This window comes from Cetorhinus maximus, chromosome 10 (genome assembly GCF_964194155.1).
Source record: "Cetorhinus maximus chromosome 10, sCetMax3.hap1.1, whole genome shotgun sequence".
NCBI classification, from domain to species: Eukaryota; Metazoa; Chordata; class Chondrichthyes; order Lamniformes; family Cetorhinidae; genus Cetorhinus; species Cetorhinus maximus.
In genome coordinates, this window is record NC_135888.1 from 13,991,729 (window position 1) to 14,019,727 (window position 27,999).

The following is a 27,999-nucleotide window of genomic DNA, read 5'->3' on the forward strand; positions in this document are numbered from 1 at the left end:
CGAGGCGGGTCGAGCTCCTGGGTAAGTGTCGAAACGTGGGACTTGTCGCGATTACTTCAAGTTCTGAGCAGTAGCAGTTTCCGATGACAAAGCTGTTTGTTAATCATTTTTACATTTATAATGACAGTCGGCAAAGTGTCTGAATTTAAAGTTTTTTTTTAAACCTGGACGAAAAGGCTCACAGGTTGAAACCAGGCAACCAGTTTCCGGCCTCTCGTTAACACTCGAACATGTTGCTGCCTCAGCACCAGGTATTAAAGGGCTTTTTTTTTTAAAAACCGTTTATATTTTCAAAGAGGGTCATCACGCGATTCAAAACGCTGGATGGTTGCTGAAATAGCAGCAGAAAGTGCCGAAAGCATCCGGCAGGTTAGTCACTGTGTCGACGGAGAAGCAGATAATGAAACAAAAATAAAAATAGCTGGAAAAACTCAGCAGGTCTGGCAGCACCTGCGGAGAGGAACACCGTTAACGTTTCGAGTCCGTATGACTCTTCAACAGAACTAAGGGAACATAGAAATGAGGTGAAATATAAGCTGGTTGAGGGGGGGAGACAGAGACAGAGACAGGTGGAGCTGGATAGAGGACCAGTGATAGGTGGAGACTAAGAAGCAATTGCCAAAGATGTCACAGACAAAAGGGCAAAGGGGTGTTGATATTAGCTAAAGAATGTGCTAATGGGGACATTAAGGTTAGAAAGCAGGGCAAGCTAGTGGCAGATGGCCCTAGTAGGGGTGGGGTGCGGGGAAGGGATCGAAATGGGCTAAAAGGTGGAGATAAAACGATAGATCAAAATAAATTTAAAAATAGGTGGGAAAAGAGAAGTTTATCAAAACAATTATAAATTATTGGAAAAAGGGGGATCGGAAAGGGGGTGGGGATGGAGGAGAGAGTTCATGATCTGAAGTTGTTGAACTCAATGTTAAGTCTGGAAGGCTGTAAAGTGCCTAGTCGGAAGATGAGGTGCTGTTCCTCCAGTTTGCGTTGAGCTTCACTGGAACATTGCAGCAAGCCAAGGACGGACATGTGGGCATGAGAGCAGCGTGGTGTGTTGAAATGGCAAGCGACAGGGAGGTCTGGGTCATGTTTGCGGACAGACCAAAGGTGTACCGCAAAGCGGTCACCCAGTCTGCGTTTGGTCTCTCCAATGTAGAGGAAACCGCATTGGGAGCAGTGAGTGCAGTAGACTAAATTGAGGGAAATGCAAGTGAAATGCTGCTTCACTTGAAATGAGTGTTTGGGCCCTTGGACGGTGAGGAGAGGGGAAGTAAAGGGGCAGGTGTTGCATCTTCTGCAGTTGCATGGGAAGGTGCCGTGGGAGGGGGTTGAGGTGTAGGGGGTGATGGAGGAGTGGACCAGGTTGTCACAGAGGGAACGATCCCTACGGAATGCCGCCGGGGAGGTGAAGGGAAGATGTGTTTGGTGGTGGCATCATGCTGGAGTTGGCGGAAATGGTGGAGGATGATCCTTTGAATGCGGAGGCTGGTGGGGTGATAAGTGAGGACAAGGGGGACCCTATCATGTTTCTGGGAGGGAGAAGAAGGTGAGAGTGGATGCGCGGGAGATGGACCGGACACGGTTGAGGGCCCTGTTATTGGTATAATAAGCTGGGTCACCCATTTCCAGTCCTCATTGCAGGCTTGGCCCAAACATGGACAAAAGAGCTGAATTCCACAGGTGAGATGAGAGTGACTGTCCATGTCATCAAAATGGCATTTGACTGAGGCATTGATGAGCACTAGCAAAATTGAAGTTAACAGAAATCTGGGGAAAAAACTCTCCATTGGTTGTGCTTAATACAAAGAAAGATGGCTGTGGTTGTTGAAGGGAATCACCGCAGCCCTAGAAATTGCTACAGGAATTTCTCAGAGTAGTATCCTAGGCCCAACTGTATTAAACTTCCATCAATAGCCTTCCCATAATCAGAAGTCAGAATATTCATGTGGGATGATAGCATGATGTTCAGTACAACCTCTAAAATACTGAAACAGTCCATGCCCACATGCAGCAAGGTTTGGACAACATTTGGGTTTGGGCTAATAAGTGGCAAGTAACATTTGTGCCAAAGACCATTTCCAACAAGAGAATCTAACCATCTCCCCATTACATTCAATGGCATTACTGTTGCTGAATCCCTGCCATCAAAATTCTGGGGCGTTACCATTGACCAGAAATTTAACTGGACTAGCCGTATAAATACTGAGTCTACAAGTACGGGTCAGAGGCTCCTTCGATAGCACCTTCCATACCCATAATCTTTACCATCTAGAAGAACAGGGTCAGCAGACTCGAGGGAACACCCCTGCCTGCAAGTTCTCCTCCAAGTCACACACCAAACTGACTTGGAAATATATTGCCATTCCTTCTCTGTCACTGGGTCAAAATCCTGGAACTCCCTCCTTAACAGCACTGTGAGTATACCCACACCACATGGACTACAGTGGTTCAAGAAGGCAGCTTCCACCCACAACCCCAACCCCTTCTCAAGGGTGATCAGGGATGTGCAATAAATGCCAGCAACATTGATATACCAAGAAGGAATTAAAAAGTTGTCAAAAAGCTTAAAAATGGGCAATGATGGCAGGGAATATATTAAAATACAGGGACAGCAAGCTGCAGAGAGGATGAAATGTGAATCCTGTTGAGTGAGAGGAATGATGGGAATAGCTTCCAGGAACAAAGTAGAAAAATGCTCAAGTTTCATGAATCATTTAGTTTAGCATAGAAAGAGGTGAACTAATGTGAAAAATTGAGTTTTTTCAACTTTAATGTTACCAAGAAGGTAGTTTAGAATTCCTCAAGCTGTGGTGTATCTGACTGAATAGTTTTTTATTCATTCATGGTATGTGGGCATTGCTGGCTAGGCCAGTGTTTATTGCCCATCCCCAAATGTACTTGAGAAGGTGGTGGTGAGCTGCCTTCTTGAAACGCTGCAGTAGGATTTTGATCTAGCAACAGTGAAGGAAAGGTGATTATATTTCCAAGTCAGGATAGCGAATGGCTTGGAAGGGAACTTCAAGATGGTGGTGTTCCCATGTGTCTGCTGCCCTTGTCCTTCTAGATAATAGCAGTCCTGGGTTTGGAAAATGCTGTCTAAGGAGCCTTGGTAAGTTCCTGCAGTGCATCTTGTAGATGGTACACACTGCTGCAACTGTGTGTCGTTGGTGCAGGGAGTGAATATTTGTGGATGGGGTGCTAGTCAAGCGTGCTACATTGTCCTGGATAGCGTCAAGCTTCGTGTGTTGTTGGAGCTGCACTCGCCCAGGCAAACGTAGAGTATTCCAACACATTCCTGATTTGTGCCTTGTAGATGGTGGACAGGCTTTGAGGAGTCAGGAGGTGAGTTACTCACCTCAGGATTCCTAGCCTCTGACCTGCTTTTGTAGCCACAATATATGGCTAGTCCAGTTCAGTTTCTGGTCAATGGTAACCCCCAGGATGTTGATCGTGGGGATTCAGCGATGGTAATGCCATTGAATATCAAGGGGTGATGGTTAGATTCTCTCTTGTTGGAGATGGTCATTGCCTGGCACGTGTATGGCGCAAATGTTACGTGCCACTTGTCAGTCTAAGCCTGAATGTTGTCCACGTCTCGCTGCATCTGGACATGGATTGCTTCAGGTATCTGAGGAGTCGTGAATGGTGCTGAACATTGTGTGAACATCCCCACTTCTGACCCTATTTAGAAGGAAGATCATTGATGGCGCGGCTGAAGATGGTTGGGCTGAGGATACCCTGAGGAACTCCTGCAGTGATGTCTTGGGACTGAGATGACTGACCTCCAACAACCACCACCAGATCATTGCTATGTAAGTGCTGCTTGATAGCGCTGTTGATGACGCCTTCCATCACTTTTACTGATGATTGAGAGTAGACTGATTAGGTGGTATTTGGCGGGGTTGGATTTGTCCTGCTTTTTATGTACGGGACATACCTGGGCAATTTTCCACATTGCTGGGTAGATGTCAGTGTTGTAGCTGCTCTGGAACAGCTTGGCTAGGGGCATGACAAGTTCTAAAGCACAAATATTCAGTACTGTTGCTGAAATATTGTCAGGGCCCATAATATTTGCAATATCCAGTGCCTTCAACTGTTTCTTGATATCACATGGAGTAGATGTTTCTAGGTATAGGTATGAAAATCTGCAGCATCTAGAATTTATGAAAATCTGTTTAGTTTCCAAAATATGTATCTTCAGATTGACTATGTCATAGTGTTGATGCCCAAATGAAGATTGAGGTACACAGAGCAAATCTGATATACTACTAGTTGATGCCCTGTAGTGACACAGATAATCCAAGATCTAGTCTTCACATGGTGTAGGATTATTTGCACAAGGCGTGCAGATGTAATTCATAGATTTTAAAATTATGCACTCTTCCCTTATTTTTATATAATACTGAAATGCAGTAGGCTGACTGGATAGCATTTGAGAAATGGATTCTCAAGATAAAATTGTTGGCTAAGGTTTAAGTGGATTTCAGGTGAAACAGAATATGGAAATAGTCCTTGGTTTGGCAGTGTGCTGAAGATTGTGGCTTTCATCCTGAACTGAGAACCAAGGAAGCCTATGCACATGTATGGTGGTGGGAAATAAATACAGTTTTGGTTTTGTCAACATGAAGTTATTCCACACAAAAGCAAGGAAGTTCTGGTAAACCTTTATATATCACAGGTTAGGCCTCAGCTGTGTTGGCCAGAATTGGACATCCTTTAGGAAGGATGTCAATGCTTTGGGCAAGGGTGCAGCGGATATTTGCCAGAATGATATCAGGGATGAGGGAGTTCAGTTTTGTGGAGACACAAAGCAAGCCAGGGTTGATACTCCCTTTAGAGCAGAGAAAGTTAAGGGGAGAATTGATACAGGTGTTTCAAATGCTGAGGGATTTTGATAAAGCAGATGATGAGAAACAAACTGATTCCATTGGTCAGTGGGTCAGTAACCAGAGGGGGCAGATTTAACATAATTGCCCAAAAATCCGGGGCAGAATGAGTTTTTTTTATGTAGCAAGCGATGACCTGGAACGCACTTCCTGAAAAGGTGAAAATAGATTCAATTGGATAAACTGGAAATAGAGAATTTTGCTACACTATTGAAAAAGAGCACAGGAGTGGAACTGCTCGGACAGCTCTTTGAAAGGGTTGGCACAGCCACAATGGGTCAAATGGCCTTCTACATTTTCTGATCCTGTGATTAAAGCTGTGGGAATTCTGTTCTTACTGTCAGATAGGCATCCTGAGGAATATACTTACCTAAAATAAAAAACAGAAAATTCAGGAAAAACTCAGCAGCTCTGGCAGCATCTGTGGAGAGGGAAACAGAGTTAACGTTTCAAGTCCATAGGACTGAGCTCTGAAAATGAGTCATATGGACTCAAAACGTTAACTCTGTTTCTCTCTTCACAGATGCTGCCAGACCTGCTGAGTTTTTACAGCATTTTCTGTTGTTAATTCCAGATTTCCAGCATCCGCAGTATCTTGCTTTTACCTTAGAATATACTTACTTGTATTGATGGAAAAAATGGGGATAAAGAGCTAGGTGGCATCAGTTAATGTGTGGAAACTGATCCTCTACTTCTGCATGATATGATTAAGGTATAAAGCAGAAGAGGAAGGGACCCAGGAGCCATGGAATCTTTTCTCTCTCCATCTTGGAGGAAGAGGAGGAGAAATCATCAGAAACCATGCCTTTGTTGTGACATGTATAACAAAGCCAGGAGAGAGCAATGCAATAGGCTTGGGTTACAAATGGATGTTAGAGTTAAAGTAGCACCAAAGTTGAAGAAGAGCTGATAGAGAGAGACAGTGATTGATGGACACAATGGAATAGTACAGGCTGAAGGTATTTTCATATTAACGGAACAAGCTTGTATTTAACTGTCCTTTAGGGGGAAAAAACTTCTCTGCTTGGGTGGTTTGGCCTTTGTGACTTGAGCCCCATACTAACATAGTTGACTCTTAATGATCCTCTAAAATGGCCTAACAAACCACTCAGTTGTGTCAAACTTTAAAAGATGCACCACTACCACCTTTTTGAGGGAAATTACAGATGGGCAATGAATGTGTCCTTGTCAGCACTGAGTACTGAGAATGAAGTTAAAAACAAAATTTAATGATAGCTTCTACTATGTCGTGAACCCTGAGGAGCAGCACAATTGGGTGGGTTATAGCTGAGGACGATATCAGGCTGCAGCAATTACTGTGAAAGTTTGAAAGTCTTGTCAGTACTCTCTCTAGGCTGATTCATGAAGAGTGTCCACTTAGATGATGCATTGAAGATTGACCAGCACCCATAGAACTATGTCCCAATGGGAAACAACTGGCCAAACAAATGCTGTTGAATATATACATCCACACATGTTTAAGTATATTTTTTTAAAATCTGAAGATGAATTATAGTGAATAGAACTGAAGGATCTCCCAAAAGGAGTGAGGAATTGCTAGATGTTGCGTTTCATTGGTTTCACTCATTATCTTAATAGAATTCATGCATTAGAGAGCTATTTCATGACTTGGTGTCATTCTCCTCTACTGGCCTTGGAAAATGCTTAATAGTACAACAGAATATTTTGAATGATCCTGTTGCAAATGCATAAAAGGATCTCTGGATAATTTGGCAGGGTAGGGGGGGAAAAAGGAATTGAGATTTTGGTTCCATACAGATGCTTGTTTGTTTAAGCTAATATTTCTTTCCGTTTTTGAGAATAGGAAGATAATGATAGAGGAAGACAGCAGTATGATGCGAGATGTACGACATAAGAAGAAGCAATGGAAGCACAGTGACAACACAAAGAAGAAACGTTCTTCAAAATCACTGGAAGATGATGGTCAGTCTCTACAGCAGCAGTCTCTGAAGCAAAAGATGAAAAGTCCCGGGTTAGCAGGTTCTGTTGAAAAGAAATGGAAGAAGAGAAAGAAAGACAGTTTTACATCTTTAGGAGGGTGTGACAATTCCGAGACTACTACAGCGGACACTGAACAAGACTTAAACATGCAATTGTTTGTCGGTAATAGTGAAAAGAAACGGGAAAAGAAAGACCATTCTGCATTTATAGGGTGGTGTGATAGTTCAGAGACTGTTACAGTCGACACTGAACAAGATCTCCCATTTGTCGGTAATAGTGAAAAGAAACGGAAAAAGAAAAAGAAAGACCGTTCTGCATCTTTAGGAGGGCGTGTTAGTTCAGAGACTGTTACAGCGGACACTGAACAAGACTTAAACATGCAATTGTTTGTCGGTAATAATGAAAAGAAACGGAAAAAGAAAGACCATTCTGCATTTATAGGGTGGTGTGATAGTTCAGAGACTGTTACTGTTGACACTGAACAAGATCTCCCATTTGTAGGTAATAGTGAAAAGAAAAGGAAAAAAGAGAGGCACAATTCCAGATCAAAGGAAGAATGTGATGATTCAGAGGTGCGAAACCCCAGAGAATCAGATCATAGTGAAAGTAAACCGAAGAAGAAAAAGAAAGACTGCCTCATATCATTAGAAGGTTCATGTGATGGTTCAGAGACTGTTACGGTGAACACCGAACAAGACTTGCAAAATCCCCAGTTTGTAGGGAACAATGGAAAAAAACGAAAGAAAAGGAAAAAAGAGAGACTCAATTCCAGATCAGAGGAAGAATGTGATAATTCAGAGATACAAAATCTCCAGTTCGTAGGTAATGGTAAGAGAAAAAAGGAAAAATGCCATCCCAGGTCACGGGAAGCTGATGTTGCTACACAGGTGAGTTCCACAGAGATTAAGAAAGAGGCACAATGTTTTGAGTTGATGGAGAATGAAGGCAACCAAACAAATAAAAAAACACATCATTCCTGCTCAGCAGATGAGACAAGTGTTTCAGTGTCTGAAGTAAAGACTGAACAAATACTGCCAAGTGCCAGGTTAATGGACAGTGGTAACAAGAAAAAGGACCATGTCAAGGCAGTGAGAAATGTTATAGAGATTACTGCAAAAGAGACTCTGCAAGCAATGCAGAATCCTGAGTTAATGGGTAGCAGAGCTGGCCACAAGAAAAAAAGGAAGCGTTGTTCCAGTCCAGCAGAAGAGGGAGGTAGAAAATACCATTGTAAGTCAGCAGAAGGAAGTAATTATTTGGAGACTACTGAAAAGATTCCTCACCAAGAGAGTGCAATGTCAGAATCTGTTGACATTGATACAGAAACTTCAACCAAAAAATGCAAGAGGACAAAGAAGAAAATGCAATTTGAGAACAATATTAACAGAGATGCCTCGCTTAATGATTCTGAAATTCCACAAAAATCTATCAAGCAGCCATTTGAAAATTGCAGTGTAGACTTGCATCAAAGAATTGACAACTCGTTCAAGAAACATAAAGGAAAATGCAGTTCAGAAGGGATTACAGAAAAAGAAGCAATGGACCACTCCAAGGCTATGGACATCAGTGACTTTGCAGAGATCACTGCAGAGCAGACCAAGCGAATAATGCATACTTCTAGTATAGGTTGTCAAGAAGCTGTCAAAGCCTCCAAGAGGTACAAGCAAAAGAAAGACAGTGTGTCAGGACGTAAGAACTCTAGAAGAACCAAGAACTTGATGCAGAATAGACCTGAACAGTCTTCTGCATTGAGCAGTGAGAGCACACTAGAGGTTGTCATTATACCCGAGACCATCACAGAATCAAACCAGAGTCTGAAAACTCAAAATAGGCAGAAAAATAAGCAGCGGCGGTACATGAGAGGATCCGGCAATAACATTAACATGAAAGCTGTCGAGCACTTTCAGGAGGAGGAAGTAACTTTTGGGAAAGATACAACTAAAGTCAGAATGATAGACAAATCAAAATTGACTGAGCTGCTCAAGGACTTTATCCCTAATGTGGAAAAGCTGACAGCTGAAACAATGTACAGCATGTATAAATATGACCTTCCAAGATTTCAAAGGTTTAAAGAAGAAGGTATGGCTAATCAATACAGAACTGCTGTTTTATTTACTTCGCAATTTTGAGATTTATTGTTGAGCAATTTCTTGTATACTTTTAATTGCTCAAATATAAAGTTTTAGTTCAATACATTGTGGAAACTAAGATAATTTAACACTATATGAAAGGTATTGATGTGCTCAAATGTTAAAATTGTTTCAGAGTTCACAAATGAAATTACATAATTTATAGAGCAGATTTCCTTTGGTGTTGCTCATAATAAACTGGAGATTTTATAAGAATGGGTGCTTTGCCAAGCATAATTCCCTGGGAAATTGAATTATTATCCTTGGAAATACTGGGAAGGGAGCCTAGAGTCTTGCAGTACCAGGATAGGAACTAGTAGTATTCTTGAAGGGTGTTCTCAGGGGTTTCTAGGAACACTGGAATTGGATGTTCTACAATCAGTGGGAGAAGGTGAACTGGAATATGAGGGCATTGGAGAGGGAGGTTTCAGTGGTCAGATTTGGGGAATTCTGGAAGTACTGAGAATACAATCCATGAGCTTGTGAAAAATGGACAGGGCCCAATGATTGGAAGCGAGGGAGAATGGCAAGATGCAAATGGGAGTAGGAGGAACAAGAATCCCATGGTCCAACAAGCCTGAAATGGGAATTTTGGCACATTTGAGAAGTGGAAGCTGGCATTGTTGAAGAGGGATTGGGGATTCAGTCTAACAGTTATGGCAGGGGTCAGGGGTCTAAGGGAATGTGCCAAACTGATAAATAAAATCTTGCATTTAATCTGTCTTCAATAAGACTTGTGTTCAGAAGCTTATTGTTCGTAAAGCAATAAGTAAGCAATGCTGATGAATCTCGCACATTTAAAACATGACTGCCACCTTTCTCAGCTACTCATGGCCTTGACCATAAACCATAATGCTGCACTCAAACAGCATTATTCTACTACTTACCTTGGCTGTTGTGAGGATGGGCTGAAAATGTTTCTTTTTTATTGAGTATTTTTAGAAAATCACCAGATGAGAGTGTAAGTTTGACATACCTTTTTTGCGAAGGCATAGCTACTTTATAACAGCATGTTTGGTGTGCACAGAGCAGCTACTTTGGAGATCCTGGGTGAGCTGTTTATACCACACCGTACAGAAACTCGTTGTCGAACATGCAGGTGGACAACAGTCAAATTCCATTCTGCTTTAAATGATAACAAACAGTATTTATATTTTAAATGACATTTATATGAAAACCAGAAAATATATTACCCTTTTTAATTTTGTTTAGTTGTGAATATTTTGTTAGCCTGTGCATCTGCTGCCACCACAGAAGAAGTTGTAACAAGTGGAGGTTAAAGGACTCAAATTATTTGAAAGAAATCTATTCAAGGATAGCAATTGCTCAAATAATTTATGTAGCTTACAGGGTTTCTCTGTGTGTATATTTTTAAAGAAACTTTACAATTAATCTTTAATTGTCCATTAATTTTAACTTCTGCATTGAAAGCAATATCCTTTTGAATTCAGTTCTGAATTACTTTCAAAGTAAGTTACTGTTATTCAGGCAACTGTAACAGCCAATTAGCACGCAGTAGTCATTAAATAAATGTATCTGTTGCTGAAGAGAAATGTTGATCAGGGGAGATCACTATACTTCCTCATAGTAGTGTGAGGATTTTTATGGCCACCTAAACTAGCACTTAGACCTCACCTGATAATACTGTATACCATTCCTTCAGCGTTGTGCTAAAGTGTCCACCTAAACTTCCAGGCCCACAGTGGGTCTCAAACATACAACGTTCAGCTCTGAGATGAGTTGTACTAGCTCAATCAAACTGATCCTTGATTATTACTGACATGTTTTAAGTTGCACTTCATTAATTTCTTCTCTGTGCTACTATCCTGCACTATTTTGAGGTAATATTCTATTTATCTATTAAATTTGATCAGACATATTCTACTAGGACTTGCCAAATTAGATGGTCAAATCTTTGCAATGCTATAGCATTAGCCGTGGCTCAGTGGTAGCATTCTCACCTCTGAATCAGAAGGTTGTGGGTACAAATCCAACTCCAGAGACTTGAATACAAAAATCTAGGATGACACTCCAGTGTGATACTGAGGGACTGTCTGAGGTACCATCTTTCAGATGAGATGATAAACCGAGATCTCACCTGCACTGTCAGGTTCGCACACCAAATCCCATGATAAAGAGAGCAGGGGAGTTATCCCTAGTATCCTGGCCAATATTTATCCCTCAATCAACATCAAAAAACAAAATTATCTGTTATTGCATTGTTATTTATGGGAGCATCATATGCAGATTGGCTGCACGTTTCCTACATAACAGTGACTACACTTCAAGAAAAGAAATTAGTTTATTGGTTATAAAGTGCTTTGGAAATCGTGAGGTCATGAAAGGCAGCACAGAAATACATGTTTTCCTTTCCTTCTTGCTGAATCATCTTTCCTTTATTCAGGGATGAGAAGTGAATTAAAAATAACCTATACTCCTGGTTTTGTAAAGATTTTCCTTAAAGTGGAATCCAGTAATTGCTGTAATATTTGTCCTTCGTGTAGGAATTCCAATCCGACGAGGCAGGTTTACCCAGGAAGAGAACCAGCAGTTGCAGAAAAACCTAAAGGAACTAGTGGAGTTAACTGGAATTCAAAATGAATGGGAGCTTTTACATGTTCCTGAATCCGCCCCTGAGGTGATAAGAATGAAGCGGTTGAAACAGAATAATTTATTCTGTTGCAGACTAGGTATATCTGGTTTTAGTTTCACTTTCATGCCAACACAATTCTATGTAGCAAGGATGGATCACATATATATTTTTGAGTTTTGCAGTACATTACAGCATCTGACAACTACCTCATCCAGTTATTTATACTGATGGAGTCCTTTATCTTTCAACTGTTGCTGGATTTTGCATTGACGTGCATTATTCATTGTAACATGTAAATTTCTCCTTTACACCTGTTGACCAATAGTGATTTCAAAATTTCCTCCATTAATGCCAGGAATGTTTTATTCAGTTTGACTTATGAACATACGAATTAGGAGCAGGAGTTGGTCATTCGGCCCCTCAAGCCTGCTCCAGCATTTGATAAGATCAAGGCTGATCTGATTGTGGCCTCAACTCCACTTTTCTTCCTACCCCCTATACCCTTTGACTCCCTTATCAATTAAGAATCTAACTCAACCTTAAAAATGCTCAATGACACAGCCTCCACAGACCAAAGACCCTCTGAGAGAAAAAAATTCTCCTCATCTCCATCTTTAATGGGAAACCCCTTATTTTTAAACTGTGTCCCCAAGTTCTACTCTCTTCCACAAGGGGAAATGTCGTCTCAGCATCTACCCTGTCAGTTCTCCCCAGGATCTAACATGTTTCAATAAGATCACCTCTCATTCTTCTAAACTCCAATGAGCATAGGCCCAACCTATCTGACCTTTGCTCACATTATAACTCCTTCACTTCAGGACTTGCCCTTCCTTTCATCCAAAGTTAATGTTACATATTTGAAACTTCTCTTTTTACAGCTGAAGGCATTCCAAGGCCGTGGAAGTGTGTTTATCAACGAGCAAAGAAAATGTATGATCCTAAGCGATGTAAAGGCAGGTGGGCTAACCAGGAATATCTCACTTACAAGTCATTTTACATGTAGCTGTTTAATTATTTGAGTGTTTGATGTTCTTTGTCAATGATAATCAGCTTCTGCAATAGAGACTATAAAATTTAACTTAGGGTTGTATTTAAAAGTATTTTTTGGGGGTGGTGGTGAGGTTTCAGCATTTGGCATTTCTCTTTGTGTGGCTGATCATTGGTGTGAATATTGTGCCCTTTAATTCAGTCGCACATTGTACTGGTGTTTCCATTGAATTAAGTCCTACTGTGTTTGAATCTGGGGTTGTTGGTGCTTCCTCTGCTTTATCATGCGATAGCACTTAAAATCTTTTTTCGCTGCCAATTTTCTCCCCTTCTCCCTACGTTGTCCTAATTATTCTTCTTGTGTGAGCTTGGAGGATTAGTGTTTTCAATTGCTTCTTTGTGAGAAGTGTCACAGCTAAATCTGTCTTCACTTTGCAGCAAGGCTGACTATTTATTATCAAGCAGGTGAAATATCGGGAAATTAGAAGGTTATGCTGCTATGTCAGATGAAATAGTGTGAGAGGTGGCTCATGTAGAGCTTAGATAAGGCATGGATTGGTTGGGTCCAATGGCCCGTATCTGTACAGAAAATTCCATGTCATTTCATCAGTTTCTCCCTGGCTCCTCTTCCCTCCCCAATAATTTAGGGTGCTAATGCCGGTGATAATACTCCTACTGCTTTCCCAACTGAGATAAACTAATTTTGCGCAAACTGGGAATAAACCCTAGTTTCTGTTTGACTCAATTATGCACTACATTTAACAGCTGAGCCATTGGCGAATTTCTGAAATTGTTCTGCAAAGAAAAACAAGCTACAATATAAATGCTGTGTCAAGTTCAGATGCCTCTTCATGGAAGTAAGAGTTGAAGGACACTTTGGTTTATGCTTATGCATTTTCTACTAAAGTGCAGAATCAGCGAGACATTACCACTGACCAGTGAGATGTGCTGACCAGCCCTACACCCTCTTGAGATATCAACACTCCTCCAATTCTGGCCTCTTGAACATCCATAATTTTAATCCCTCTACCATTGCAGCCTTCAGCTGCCAAGGCCCTAAACTCTGGAATTCCCTCCCTCAGCTTCACCACCTTCCTTTAAGATTCTTCTTTAAACCTAGCTGTTTGACTAAGCATTTGGTTATGTGTTCTCATTGCTCCTTATGTGGCTCAATGTCAAATTTCAGACCGTCCTCTTTAAATGTGGATGAAACTGACATCATTGTGCAAATTTCATGATTGCTTGTGCTGGATTTGATTATGCAGACCATTTCTTGATCTTAAAAGTACTCTTTGTTTAAATCCTTCCCATTCATAGAAAAAGCACTTTCCTTAGTATTCCCTAATGATATTCTGATTCTGGCCATAATTTGTAATTGGAAATGTGCGTCCAATCACGCTAAACAACATCAGCAAACAATCTTGCTGGGCAGCACTGTAGTTCCTGGCACTAGTTGACTTTATTTGCTCTTACTTTTGTAGTTTAGTGAGTCGGTAGATAAGAAAAGATTCACTAGGCTGATTCCTGGGATGAAGAGCGGTTGTCTTATGAGGAAAAATAGAGTAAGCTGGACCTATACTCATTGGAGTTTAGAAGAATGAGCGGTTGAAACTTAAGATTCTTAGGGGGATTGACAGGGTAGATGCTGAGAGGATGTTTTCCCTTGTGAGGGAATCTAGAACTAGTGGCCACAGTTTCAAAATGAGGGATCTCCGATTTAAGATAGATGAGGAGGAATTTCTTCTCTCAGGGGTCATTAGTGTTTGGAATTCACTCCCCTGGTGAGCAGTGGAGGCTGGGTCATTAACTATATTCAAGTTGAGTTAGATTTTTGATTGACAAGGGAGTCAAGGGTACAGACAGGAAAGTGGAGTTAAGGCCATACCAGATTAGCCATGATTTTATCGACTGACTGAGTAGGCTCGAGGGGCCGAATGGCCTACTCCTCCTATTCCTTATGCTCTTCTGAGATTAACTACAGATGTGTTGTCATTAGATACACAAAAGAAGAACTGGAGAAACTGCAACGCTTGCAAATTATGCATGGAAATCACTGGAAGAAGATTGCCGAACTCATGGACCGGACTGACGTATCTGTTATGGGTCGAGCAAAAACAATAAAAAGCTGTAAGTTAAATTACTAAAACATTCATTTCTCTCTCTCTTTTCTCCCCCACACCCCCCCCCTCCCCCAATGAAATTCAGTAAATTTATAGTCACCGACTCTGTTAGATATCTACAGTAGCCTTGTAATGAATAGGAATACAATAAATGTGGAATTATTTTGTGGTACAGGGTATTTTATGTAATTCTGGTCAACCTAAAAGCTGACAAGAAATCTAGACTTAAAAATCTAAACAGTGGCCTAGATTTTACAATCAGCAAAGTAAAGGTGCTCACCACTGACCTCAAAGAAAGTTCAGAGATCTAGCGATCTCTGTGGCAAGAACTTTAACTCTCTTGCTGTGCAGTGAATTGTAGCGTTCTTTAATGAGGATTCCCAAGGTGGAGCTGCAGTGATGCCACCAAGCTGTCTAAGCAGCCATTCATATTAAAGGATTCTTACAGCCAACCAGGAAATGAAAAGCACTAAAATCAAATCAGTTTTTTAAAAAAGTTACATAGAGCAAAATAAATTTGGACATGCTGTGCACAAATTGGCTGCCTTACATTACAACAGTGGTTATATTTTCTAAGTGCTTAATTCACTGTGAAGCGCATTGGAACACCTTGAGGTAGTGAGAAAGTGCTATAAAAAAGCAAATTCATTTTTGTGTAGAATTTGCAGTGCTGAATAGGCCGTTCAGCCCAGTTCATCTCTGCTGGTGTTCATGCTTCACACAAGCCTCTTTTCGCCCCCCTTTGTCCAATCCAATTAGCATTTCCCATATTTACGCTTCTCCACCATTGTCCGGCTAGGTGGGACTGCAACCGCCTGGTTTCATTCTTATTTATCCAATAGACAGAGAATCTGCTTCTCTTCCCACTCCCACATCATTACCTCTGGTGTCGCCCAAGGATCTATCCTTGGCCCACTCCTTTTTCTCATCTATCTGCTGCCCCTTGGCAACCTCATCCAAAAACACGGTGTCAGTTTCCACATGTATTCTAATGGCATCCAGCTCTACTTCTTCACCTCTCTCAACCCCTCCACTCTCTCCGAATTTTCAGACTGCTTGTAGGACAACCAGTCCTGGATGGACATAAATTTCCTCCAACGCAATATCAGGAGGACCAGAGCAATTGTTTTCTGTTCAACCGCAAACTCAGTTCCTTAGACACTGACTCCATCCCTCTCACTGGCAGCTGTCTGAGGCTGAACCAGACTGTTCACAACCTTAATGTCATGTTTGACCCAGAGCTGAGCTTCCAACCACGTAGCTGCTTATTAAGAGTGCTTATTTCCACCTCTCCAATATCTGTTCCTACCTCAGCACATCTGCTGAAACCTTCATCCATGTCTTTGCTATCTGTGTACTTGTCTATTCCAATGCACTCCTGGCCTCCTATTTTCTACACTCTGTAAATTTGAGGTCATCTAAAACTCTGCTGCCCATGTCCTAACTCGCACCTGTGCTCGCTGAACTATATTACCTCGAGGTTAAGTAACACCTTGATTTTAAAATTTTCATCGTGGTCTAAAAGTCCCACAATGGCCTCACCCCACCCTAGTTTTATAACATTTTCTAGCCCTACAACTCTCTGAGATATCTGCATTTCTCTAATTCAGTCTTGAACATCTCTGATTTTAATTGCTTCACCATTGGCAGCCAAGCCTTCAGCTGCCAAGGCCCTAAGCTCCGGAATTCCCACCCTACTCACCTCTCCACCTCTCTTTACACCTATAAGACACTCTTTTTAAAGCCAACCTCTCTCATCAAGATTTTGGTCATCCACCCAAAGGTCCTTAGTGGCTTGGTGTCAAATTTTGTTTAATAACGCTTCTTTGAAGCACCTTAGAACATCTGACTATGTTAAACAGCACCTGTGTTGTTATTTTTACAAAGTTATTGTTACAAGTTGTTATTTTTGTTCAGAAATGATAAAAAAGTATCTAAATATTTTATTTTACTGCTATAGTAATGGTGTTCTTGTACCATATACATCCACAAATTGAACAATGTACCTACTGTACTGAGGAACATATTTGATTAGTTGAAATTCTAATTGTCCAGATTTTTATTCGATTAACCGGTTATGGTCAAAAATTAAAATTTCTTAAATAGGTTTTCTTCTTTTTAAACAGCTTTGAACGTTGGACCCTGGAGTAAGGAGGAGGAGAGGGCATTAATGAAGATAATGGAGGAGGTTATGAAAAATAGGATACAGGAAGCATCCCACAACCTAATGAACAGACCTTCAAATACAAACAAGAACAAACTTGTTCCAATCCTGCGTGAAAAACTATACAAGAAAATTCCTTGGTTTGCAATAGCAGACCAAATGGAGCACAGAAACTGGATGCAGTGCAGGCAGAAATGGTGAGCCATTAGTAGATAGTGAAGATTTTCATTCTTTTAAGATTTGGAAGCATTATAGTTGTAAAAATTGCATGAACTCTCTTTCCAATTAAATACAAATGGTGAGCACAAAATACAAGGTGAACTTGAGAATCCTCAGTATTTCTGCAGACTTTGGGCTATGGCCACGCTTGATAAGTCTCCCACTCCTACTAGGAATTACGCTATTGTGACAGAGTAACTCTTGCCTCTGTCTAAAATGTATCTTTTAGTCACATTGAGGTTATTTGTGGAATTCTGTTGTATATATCAAAAACTTGTTTTATAACTGGATTGTCAAATAATCATTTCCTGTAGGGTTATGCTGACCTACAAGTTTTACTAGTTGGACTTTAATTTTGAAACATTGGACAATTTCAAGATCTTTTTCTGTTAATAATTAGCAATGTCAAACAATTTCAACAGCAACCTGCATTTATATAGCTTCTTTAACATCATAAAACATGCCAAGGCCCTTGGGTTACTGCCACAGAAATTACTGGACAAGCTTGTTTCTCATCTCTTAATATTATGATGCACCCAATATTTTGCAAATCATTATACACTTTTTTTTTAAGAACTGGGGGGATTGGGCTGCTAAACAAATTCCTGTAGCTAAGACTGGCTTAGTCAGGCTAATCCAGCATTTGTACTTGGGTGCTAAGAAGGAACCTGAGATGTACCTGGAATGTTTGAAGGGAAGGAAGCCAGCTATGTCATCATCTGATGGTATTAAAATGTGACTAAGAGCAAATCTGTATTTTGGGAGAGTGCGTAGACTCCTGCACAAGAGTTGGATGCCACATTGGTGCAGTGTAATTTGATGCATTGGTTCACCAAAGTACCCAACTAAAGCCAGCCATTTGCTGCTGGGATTAAATTCCTTGGTGCAATATGGTTATCTGCTGTGCTAAATCACCACAATTAAATAATCGTTGTCTTTAAAATCCCAAAATGAATGCAGTGATTTTAACTTTCTTTTTATTCTGTGATAGGATGAACATCCTGAGTACAAAAATGTCTGGAGGGGTGAAACCCTTACAATTTAACAGCTACCAGACAAAAATCAATCTAATCAAAAGGTAAAATGTACACTTAAGACTAGTATTAAGCAACAAACAGTAATATTGTTGAGTAAAGGCTTCATATTAAAGCATTCATACAATAGAGTGGAAAACTTAATTTCTGGGTTAAATACTTGGTAAAAGAAATTGCAGGGTAACAAATTTAACTTGAAGACACCATCGCTGTTGGTAAAGATAAAGTACCTATCCTCTAGTGTACTGTGTAAACAATCTAATGGCAGAAATTGAGGTTCTCTAAAATTACAATAGCCCAGATTTTGCAGTATTAATGATGACAAAACTGTCAGTGTTTGCTATCATTACTCCTCTGAAACTGATAGCAACTTCTGGACTAAAAACTGGAAATGCTCAGCTGGTCAGGCAGCATCTGTGGAGAGAGAAACAGAGTTAACATGCCATAGAATCTTTTACATCCTAGCTGAGAGGGCAGATGGGGTCTCCGTTTAATGTCTCATCCAAAAAACAGCAGCTTCAACAATGCCCGCATTCTCAGTACTGACTGGAGAGTCAGTCTTAATTATTGTGCTCAGTCTTGGAGTGGGACTCGAACCCTGGGCCTTCTGACTTAGGTTATGAGATGGGAAACGATGAGAACAGAAGTGTGGGAAATGATGGAGACTTGGTTTAAACCTGTTCATTTTTAACTTTTTCCAGTTGTGACAAAAGATCATCAACCTAAAATATTCTTGCTTAGAACCTGTTACATTCTAACTTTTCCCAGTTCTGATGAAAGATCATTGACCTGAAGCGTTAATTTTGTTTTTTTTCTCTTGTCACAGATGTTGTCAGACCTGCTGAGCAGTTCCAACATTTTATATTTTAATTTGATTTCCAGCATCTGCAGTATTTTGCTCTTTGTAGCAAATTCTGGTGTATATGTTATATACGGAAATCCAAAAATTGGTGTCAGTGATTCTACGCTTCCCCCTGGGAAGTGGTTGTTGAATTCCCCTATAGACTGCAATCAAGATGAATCACTAAACTAACAAGAACTTTAACCTTTACACTATTGGTCTCGCAATAAAGACCGTTGGAAAAGTTTTTCACCTCGTTGAATGAGGTGTAATCAGATTTTTTAAAAGTGTATTAAATTCATAATTACTGCTGTAACTGGATACTATCTAACTGTTTTAATTTTTGTGAGAGATTTGTCAGAATGGTTGTTGATGAAAACTATAGGGAAGAATCCTGTATGTTGTATTTTGCAGGTTGTACCTTATGAGCGTCGATGATGTTGGTGATGTGGACTGGGAGGAACTTTGTAGTGTTATTGGGTAAACAACATCATCTTTTTCATATTTATAATACAGTAACATAAAGGTAATGGCAGCTTTTGGTGGACATGGTTGGCTTTGCGGTCCAAAAACTAATGGGATCGGTTAAGTGTGGTGGGATAATCTTTTCGAGGTCCCACTCTGAGCTCTGTCCAGTGGAGTGATGCCTGCTTTATTTAATAAAGAAAATCTTCCTAAGGGGATGTGTATTTAATTTTCAATCTACAGTTTTTGCAATGCTCCAATCTCATACCATCTCTTCTGAGACTCCAGTTGATGCTTCTAAGCACTCGATAGTTGCCATTGTGGTTTGTGACATTGCCTAAATCCCTTTAATCGGATTACTGTGTTATTGCTTCCAGTTACCTATTTCTATGGTGGGCTAATCATTTTAATACTTAATTGGCATTCTGTTGACAGTCTATTGTTCTAATGTTACTGGTGAACTTCATTCACTTGTCAGATGTGCATGCAGTATCTCATTACAGACTCTTAAAAGTTTGTGTAGCATTGAAAATATGAATTTATTTTCTGTTCCAATGATTCTGATTCTTACAATTTCCTTGCCTGGATCTCACAATGGAATTGAAAGTAAAGTTCTGTTTTTCAACAATAAGTTGAATGTGATTTTAGTATTTGTTTATGGGATTAACAAAGAGTTAATGTGTACAATTATATCCCTGTTTATTTTTTTCTAGAGATGTCCCTCCCCTTATCATTCAAAAGATGTTCTATAAATTGAAAATTCGCTATGTACCTGATTGGTCCAGGAAATCCTTTGGAGGTCAGTATCCTAATTCACTGACTGTATATTTACTGGTAGTATTACTTTTTATGTTTCCACCTCATATTCTTTATGAGAACAGAGGGAGGTCCTCTGATGTTCATTCAGCTTGTTAATGCAGAGAGTAGTTGAGCCATAGGTCCCAAGTTTATTCTCCAGTCTGTCTTATTATTTGATATCAGTTAAGGCAGTAGTTGGGTGGTACAATTGGCATTGTCATAATTGTTTCTAGAATTGGAAAGGCCCTTGCTGTATTTCTGATATTACCGGTGATGTTGATTCAATTGTCAGATGTATTTATTGTTTCTGTGTGCTGGAAGATAACCTTTTGATTTTAAGAGTTTGCTTTACAGTTTTGAAGATATAAATTTATTTTGTTCCATTAACTTTTAATTCTCAGGAAAACGCGTCCATGAATTTCACAATATAGAATTGGAAAAATTGTGGGAAAACAGAATTTTCATCATTTGTGCTTCTCCAATTAGTTCTGAAACTTTACTCTTAAGTTATATTGTCTGCTTCACATCAATCCGTAACTGAAATTGTCTTGTCATTCTGAAATGGTAGCAGTAGTCATAGTGTCCGCAGGGATTTTATCACACTTCTGAAGGAGGAAGGCTGCAACAGCTGTTAGTTGTGTGTCTTTCGATGCTGAATGTATGTGAACAGTGGCTTGTAGTCTCTAATTTTTCTCTTCCTGTTTTTACACTTCTATGTGCTCTTTAAATTGTAGTGCTTCATTGTAGCCTTTAAATATTTGTATCTGTGTGGTGATATTTAATTCACCAAGACAACTAAGCAGTTTAATTGGGATCTCTAAATTCCATTGCCCAGAATTATGTGCCATTTGGATATTTATTTGCTGTTTGTATGTACCATATATAAGTACAGTTTACTAAAAAATAAAGCCTCGCAAGTTGTGGTGGCAGGCCCATTCGTAAGAGCAGTTGCAAAACTACTAAAAGGAAAAGCAGTACTCTAGTCTTTGGTCATTGGTTGTTGAGGAAAGCGTTTTAAGACAGCTCTCATACTGGCATCTTGATGCATGACTTTCAGTTTTGACACAGCCTAGCAATCCAAATTGCATAAGCACTGTAATTCAAGTCTAAGATTCCAGCAACTGGGTTGGAGCAGGAACAGATATACTAACATCTCAATTCAATAATTTCCATGTAAAAACTGAAGGACCCTTACTGGCAGCCAGCCAAGCTTGTTCTGAGCAAGAATCTAAGCAAACACTGTTTAGGAAAATGAACATGAAACCTGGGACAGATTTTGTAGTAATAATAACAGGTGAGGCTGTCTGTGCCCACCATTATTAAGCATTATTATCATGGGGAAGTGGTAGTGTAGTGGTAATGTCACTGGATTAGTGATCCAGAGGCTAATTCTCAGAGGATATAAGTTCGAATCCCACCATGGCAGCTGGTGGAATTTGAATTAAATTAAGAAATCTGGAATATAAATCTAGCCTTAGTAATTGTGATTATGATAACTATCATAGATTATTGTAAAAACCCATTTGGTTCACTAATGGCCTTTAAGGAAGGAAATCTGCGACCCTTACCCAGTTTGGCCTACATGTAAGTCCAGAACCACAGCAGTGTGGTTGACTCTTAACTGCCCTCTGAAATGGTTTAACAAGTTACTCAGTTCAAGGGCAATTACGGATGGGCAACAAATGCTGGCATTGCCAGCGATGCCCATATCCTATGAAGATTTTTTTAAAAAGAGTAAATCAGAAAGCAACTTCCAACGTCTGACATGCACAATAAAACACAAATCAGGAAGTGTTATCTAAGTCACCTGTTCCTCCACAAGCTTTACTACACCAGTATCTTGTTCTTAGAATCAGCAGTCAAATATGTGAAGCTACTTACCCACTTGATACCCAATAAACAGTAGAAAAACTTAGTGCTTGTTCATTCAAGTCGTTGACAACATAAGTCTTAATTACAACCAAACAACCTCTCTGCTACTGAAAATATACTGGTACACAAAGTGTCTCATTCCTTCAGATTTTAATCATGGTTGGAGCCTTAAAAAAATAAAATCTCTCTTAATCCCATCTTTCTTTCATCTTTGCTTTCTATACATGATTTTACATTGAATTAAGTACTGTATTCTAATTTGAACTTCCTGGTTTAGACTCTGTGGGTCTCAGTAAAGATTCTTCAATCTGAAGAAATGCTGTTGCTTGCCCTGCTCATAGATTCCCCTGTGGAGAGCACCACACTGAACTAATTACTGCAAGTTGCTGCAAAAAAGGCCCACTAAAAATAAGTGTAATGAACAGCAAGTGCACTTAGTTTGTCACTGACCACAAAACTTGGGCCATAAAGTATATATGTTTGCTGGGGGACAAAAATGTGATTCTTTTAGCAAATACTTTAATAAATAACTAAGATGCTTAGTGTATGAGATGTCTATTGTACACCAATACTTATCTTGTCCTAGCTTCCTCAATAGTAAGTCCTGAAAATTGCATGTTGGCTTCTGAATTTTGGAAACCTATATTTCATTCTGTTATGTATATAAAATAAATGTTTGGTTTCTGAAATTGCATTGAATTCAGGATTTCTGCTGGTTTGAAACTGACCCTTATATTGTAAAACAAAAGGATTCTTTTGAAGCTATATAGCTAGAAAAAGTGGGAGGCATTATCCTGACTGCTGTTGCTCTCCTGCACATTGGTACTTATTCAACATGTTCACTGCTAACTGTTCCAACAAATAAATTGTGTGTGGAAATGCAAACTGGCTAGAACAGTTCTTGACCACATGGGTTAAAATAGAATCTGCATCCATGTGCCTCAAGATTGCTCTGCATTTTTAGGAGATTGCTTGGTTGAGTGTACTTGAATTTGAATTCTAAACAATATGGTAGGCAAATCCAGGACTACAGAATTGTGCTGCAGATCCTGGTGAAATGGCAATCTCACGCTGCTTTGCAAATTGTGTAATGAAAGCAGTTATTACATTTGAGTAAACTTTTGTATTTATTTTGTGAAAGCCCACAAATGGAAATTTTATTCATGAATATTAAATGACTAGATTTATTTATAATTTTATTAAGGACAGTAACCTGAACAATGCCACGTAGTGAAAGTCAAATCTAACTTTTTAAACATTTTATAGGAATTGTGGACTTTCTGTATGAACAAATAATTCCAAAATTGGAAGCAGTGCTAAAGGAAAAGGAAGACCAAGATAAATGGATTGGAGCAAATAATCTTTATCAGCCACAACAACATGAGTTCAAATTAAGAGACATATTTGAAGACGATGAAGAAGATGAAATTGAGAAAATATGTGCATTGGAAGAACGTACTGGAACCTATCTGAAAATGTGATCCCACAGGCATGATTTTCTGCCACATGCTTTGTAATTGGCACTTGCGTTACAATTTTGAATGACATACCGACAGTACAAAAATGTTGACAATCACATTGTGATCGAGACTTTCGTGTTTTTATTATTACTGTATGCAAACTAGTTTTTTTAATGGATGTTGGCATCACTGGAAGGCCAGCATTTGTTGCCAATCCCTAATTTGTACCAAATGATAATTGTCAAAGGTCAATCCTTCAGAAAATGTACAGAAATATTAAAATAAAAATTCACTGAGAAGCATGACACAAATAAACACTTTTGCACCTTTGATTAGCTGTTTATACAATGTTATAATGTTGATAATGGTTGGCTTGTGTAAATGTTTTTAAAATTGTCAACATTTCAGGTCTGACAAAAGGTCATCAACTTGAAACGTTAATTCTGTTTCTCTTTTCACAGCTGCTGCCAGACCTGTTGTGTATTTCCAGTATCCTATTTTTTAAGTGTTCAGGATGTTCAGCTTGATTCCTTACAAATGTGTGTGGGAAGAAAGGAGGCTTGCTTGGAAAGTCAACATGAAATTGGTTTACTGCTGTTCAACTACTTGGCTTAATGTCTTGTATTAAAATGATCAGGCATAGTAATCATACAATTAAAATTCAATTATCATTCTTAGTTCAGTTGGAAAGTCTCAAGGATTTGGCATAAATCCTGAATCTGAAACAAAAAGGGACATATCACAAGAAAAATATTAAAAGTAACAGCTTTCATTATATAAACATCACAAATGTCCAAAAGGCCTTTTTAAAATGAGTGACATTGGAACGTAGTGACTGTTTCAACTAGGTGAATACAGAAATTGTTTTGTACGCACAGTCCTACAAAATATAACTTTGATGAATGGCCAGTTAATTTTTTGGTGGTGGTTGAGGGCCAGGATGGAATCCTTACACTTTCACACAATAAAAGGCCAGTGGGATTTTAGTTCAATGTATTTGAAAGGCAACACCCTGACTCCCTTGCTGCTGAGTGTCATTCTCTACTATGTGGTCAAACCTGGATTGGGGCTTGAACCTATAACCAACAGGTAGTTAGTTGTGTTACCTGGGGAATACAAGAACCAGAGAAGGCCATTCAATTAAATTGTGGCTGAACTTTATATACCCGTCTTTGTCCATATCCCTCAATACTCTAAGCTAACAAAATTCTATCAATTGCAGTTTTAAAACTAATAATTTGATAAGGTACCACATCAAAAGTTATTGTGGAAAATAAACGTTCATGGTGTAGGGGGTAACATAATAGTGTGGATAGAAGATTGGCTGGCTGGCAGAAAACAGTTTGTCTGATTGGCTGGATGTGACAGGTGGAGTCCCGCTGAGGTCTGTGTTTGGGCCTCAACTTTTTACAATTTACATCAGTAACTTAGATGAAGGGAGTGAAGGCATGGTAGCTAAATTTGCAGACAACACAAAGATAAGTAGAAAAGTATGTTGTGAAAAAGACATAAGGAGCTTGCAGGTGGATGTAGATAGGTTGAATGAGTGGGCAAAAATCTGGCAGATTGAACATAATGCAGGAAAATGCAAGTTGTTCACTTTGGCAGGAAGAATAAAAAAAGAGTATTGCTTAAACAGAGAATGACTGCGGAATTCCGAGGTGCCAGGGGATCCAGGCTTGTGAAATATTGACCTTTATCACAACGGAGTTGGAATACAAAAATGAGAAAGTGTTACTTGTTTGTCGGAGCCCATATGGAGTACTATGTTTAATTTTTGGCACTACACCTAAGGAAAAATGTATTGGCGTGTAGGAGAGATGCAGTGCTCTCTGGTAGGACAAAAAGAACAGCCACTGCTGATAATTATGCTAGTTTGGGATACTCAATTCCTATTGCTAGAAAAGCTGCATAAAGTTGCACAAAACCAGAAACCTTTACAGTCTGAAATCACAAGCATAACTCCATGGGACAACTAATGAGGAGCTCAAATATATATCATCTGGGTCAGTGCAATCTGACACAAAGGGTAATGTTCAGATTTCACACTGCTGGCAGTGCATATTGCAAGTTTAGGGACATGATTTGCAGGTTATTACAACACCATAATAACCCATATTTCCCTCTGTTCTTTGTCACCCCACTACTGAACATTAGGCAATCTGGTAAGTGTGTGTTAATCAGATTCTTGTCTACTTTAGCACCTAGACAATTTTCCACCATCGTTCCAGATGGATTGAGTTTGAATGGCAGATGCAAATAAGTACAAGTCACATGCAAGTCAATATGATTGTGAACCTAGCCAAAGTGTTTGACAATACAATCATCCTATGAGTGATGTCCCCAGTGTTGAGGAATGTACACCATGAAAAGATAGTACAATTTTAAGGTGGTAAATTGAAGAAAATAGCTTTAAATCATTGACTTACATAGAAGCAATATTTGAGGCCTTGTCAATAATATCCATGCCAGCGTTACTTCCAAAACAGTTCTCGGGGAGTGCTACACTTGTCAGATGTGCCATCTTTCAGCTACAACAACAAACCAGGGCCTGTCTGCCTTCTACATGAAAGATTTCATGGCAATATTTTGAAGGAAAGAAAGGGAGTTATTCAGTGACCTGGCCAATGTTCATCCCTCAACCAACATCACCAAAATAGATTACCTGGTCATTAACACATTGTTGTTTTGGGACCTTGCTGTGCACAAATTGGTTGCCATGTTTCCTGCACTACAACATGTAAACGTGTTATAAAGTGCTTTGGGATGTCCCGAGCTTGTGAAAGATGTTATATAAATGTAAGTCTTAGATAAAAGCAAAATACTGCAGATGCTGGAAATCTGAAACAAAAACAGAAAATGCTGGAAAAACTCAGCAGCTCTAACAGATTCTTTGTGGAGCAAAAAACAGTTAACATTTCGAGTCTGTAGAGCTAAAGAGAAGTAAAAATGTGATGAAATTTATACTGTATAAGGGGTTGGAGCAGGTAAAACTGGATAGAGGGCCAGTGATAGGTGGAGGCAAAGGAGAGATTGACAAAGATGTCATGAACAAAAGGACAAAGGGAGTGATAATAGTAATGGTAAGGGCTAAAGGAGGTAGTGGCATTAAGGTAAGAAAGCAGAATGTGATAATAGCAGGGCAAGGGTAAGCACTCTAAAAAGAACAACATGAAAAAGTGACAGATGGCCCCCCCCGGGGTTGTGGGGGCGGGGGTGGTAGGGGGATAGTGGTGGGGAAAAAAGATTGAAAATAGGATAAAAGACAGGGATAAAATTATTAATAAAAATGAAAATAAATAAAAATTTTAAAATAAATATTTTAAAAAGTTGGGGAAAAAATGGGTGAGGATAGAGGAGAGAGTTCATGGTCTAAAGTTGTTGAACTCAATGTTAAGTCCAGAAGGCTGTAAAGTGCCTAATCGGAAGATGAGGTGCTGTTTCTCCAGTTTGTGTTGGGCTTCACTGGAATATTGCAGCAGGCCAAGGATGGACATGCGGGCATGAGAGCAGGGTGGTGTGTTGAAATGGTAAGCGACAGGAAGGTCTGGGTCGTGCTTGCGGACAGACCGAAGGTGTTCCACAAAGCGGTCACCCAGTCTGCGTTTGGTCTCTCCAATGTAGAGGAGACCGCATTTTCTGTTTTTGTTTAAGTCTTTCATACATCTAGACTTGACTATTCCAATGCTCTCTTGGCCAGGCTTCCATCTGCCACCCTCCACAAACCTGACCCTGTTCAATAGTCTGCTGTTTGTATCCTTACTCGCCTCAAGTCCTGTTTTCCCCATCACCCCTGTGCTTGCTAATTACATTGGTTCCCAGTCCAAAAGTACCTCAAGCGTATGAGCAGGTGAAGGGGTGGGAAAGGAGGTGTTAATAGCAGAATAATGAACAGCTGTCTGAAAGCAAAAATGAGAAAGAGTAAGACTGAAACATGCAAAGAAAAAAAAGGGGGAGCAAAGATTATGGTCTGAAATTAATTTTCTATCTTGCTATCACAATTACCTCTTTGTTCTTGGCCTACTGCGATGGTCCAATGAAGCTCAATGCAACCTGGAGGAACAACACCTCATCTTTTGATTAGGCACTTTACATTTTTCTGGACTCAACATTGAGTTCAGCAATTTCAGACCATAATATCTCCTAATTTTCTTTCCATGTTTCACATTTCCTCTGGACTTTTTTTTTTGACTTGTCACATTACCATTCCCCCTGGCCTTGCACCACCACCAATTTTGTCATTTAATGTCTCCCATCTTCCACCCTATTGCTCCTTTTCCGCCCTTCCTCCCCCATTTCAGCTGCTTAAAACCTATTACATTTTCTAACTTTTCCCAATTCTCATGAAAGGTTACAGACCTGAAACGTTCACTCTGTTTCTGTCTCCGCAGAGGCTGCCTGAGTCTTGGCAACGCTTCTTGTTTTACGCTCCTCTTGTTATTGTTTCATTTGAAGTGTGTGGATTTTGAAGG

General features: G+C 39.7%; 1 protein-coding gene and 1 long non-coding RNA gene across 2 annotated transcripts; one reads left to right on the forward strand and one right to left on the reverse strand.

The window, feature by feature from the left end:
* The first annotated feature begins 1 nt into the window (after nt 1).
* Nucleotides 2-24,179, forward strand: LOC144685466 (uncharacterized). Its single transcript, XM_078550000.1, has 10 exons — nt 2-21; nt 6,709-8,924; nt 11,479-11,664; nt 12,446-12,524; nt 14,551-14,681; nt 16,801-17,035; nt 18,049-18,135; nt 19,347-19,412; nt 20,111-20,196; nt 23,334-24,179. The coding sequence occupies exons 2-10, from the start codon at nt 6,716-6,718 to the stop codon at nt 23,546-23,548; spliced, it is 3,294 nt and encodes a 1,097-aa protein (XP_078406126.1). The 5' UTR covers nt 2-21; nt 6,709-6,715; the 3' UTR covers nt 23,549-24,179.
* On the reverse strand, nt 24,173-27,997 carry LOC144685467 (uncharacterized). The gene is made up of 2 exons (XR_013577732.1): nt 27,887-27,997; nt 24,173-24,246 (listed from the first exon to the last, which is right to left on the reverse strand). It is a non-coding gene; the product is annotated as an uncharacterized LOC144685467 (long non-coding RNA).
* Between the last annotated feature and the right edge of the window lie 2 nt (nt 27,998-27,999).

Excerpts from the sequence above, each read along its gene's own strand:
- LOC144685466 (XM_078550000.1), top strand. The coding sequence starts at position 6,716 with ATGATAGAGGAAGACAGCAGTATGATGCGAGATGTACGACATAAGAAG. Across the intron at positions 8,925-11,478 it reads TCAAAGGTTTAAAGAAGAAG|GAATTCCAATCCGACGAGGC; the intron begins GTATGGCTAATC and ends TCCTTCGTGTAG. Across the intron at positions 17,036-18,048 it reads ATGCAGTGCAGGCAGAAATG|GATGAACATCCTGAGTACAA; the intron begins GTGAGCCATTAG and ends ATTCTGTGATAG.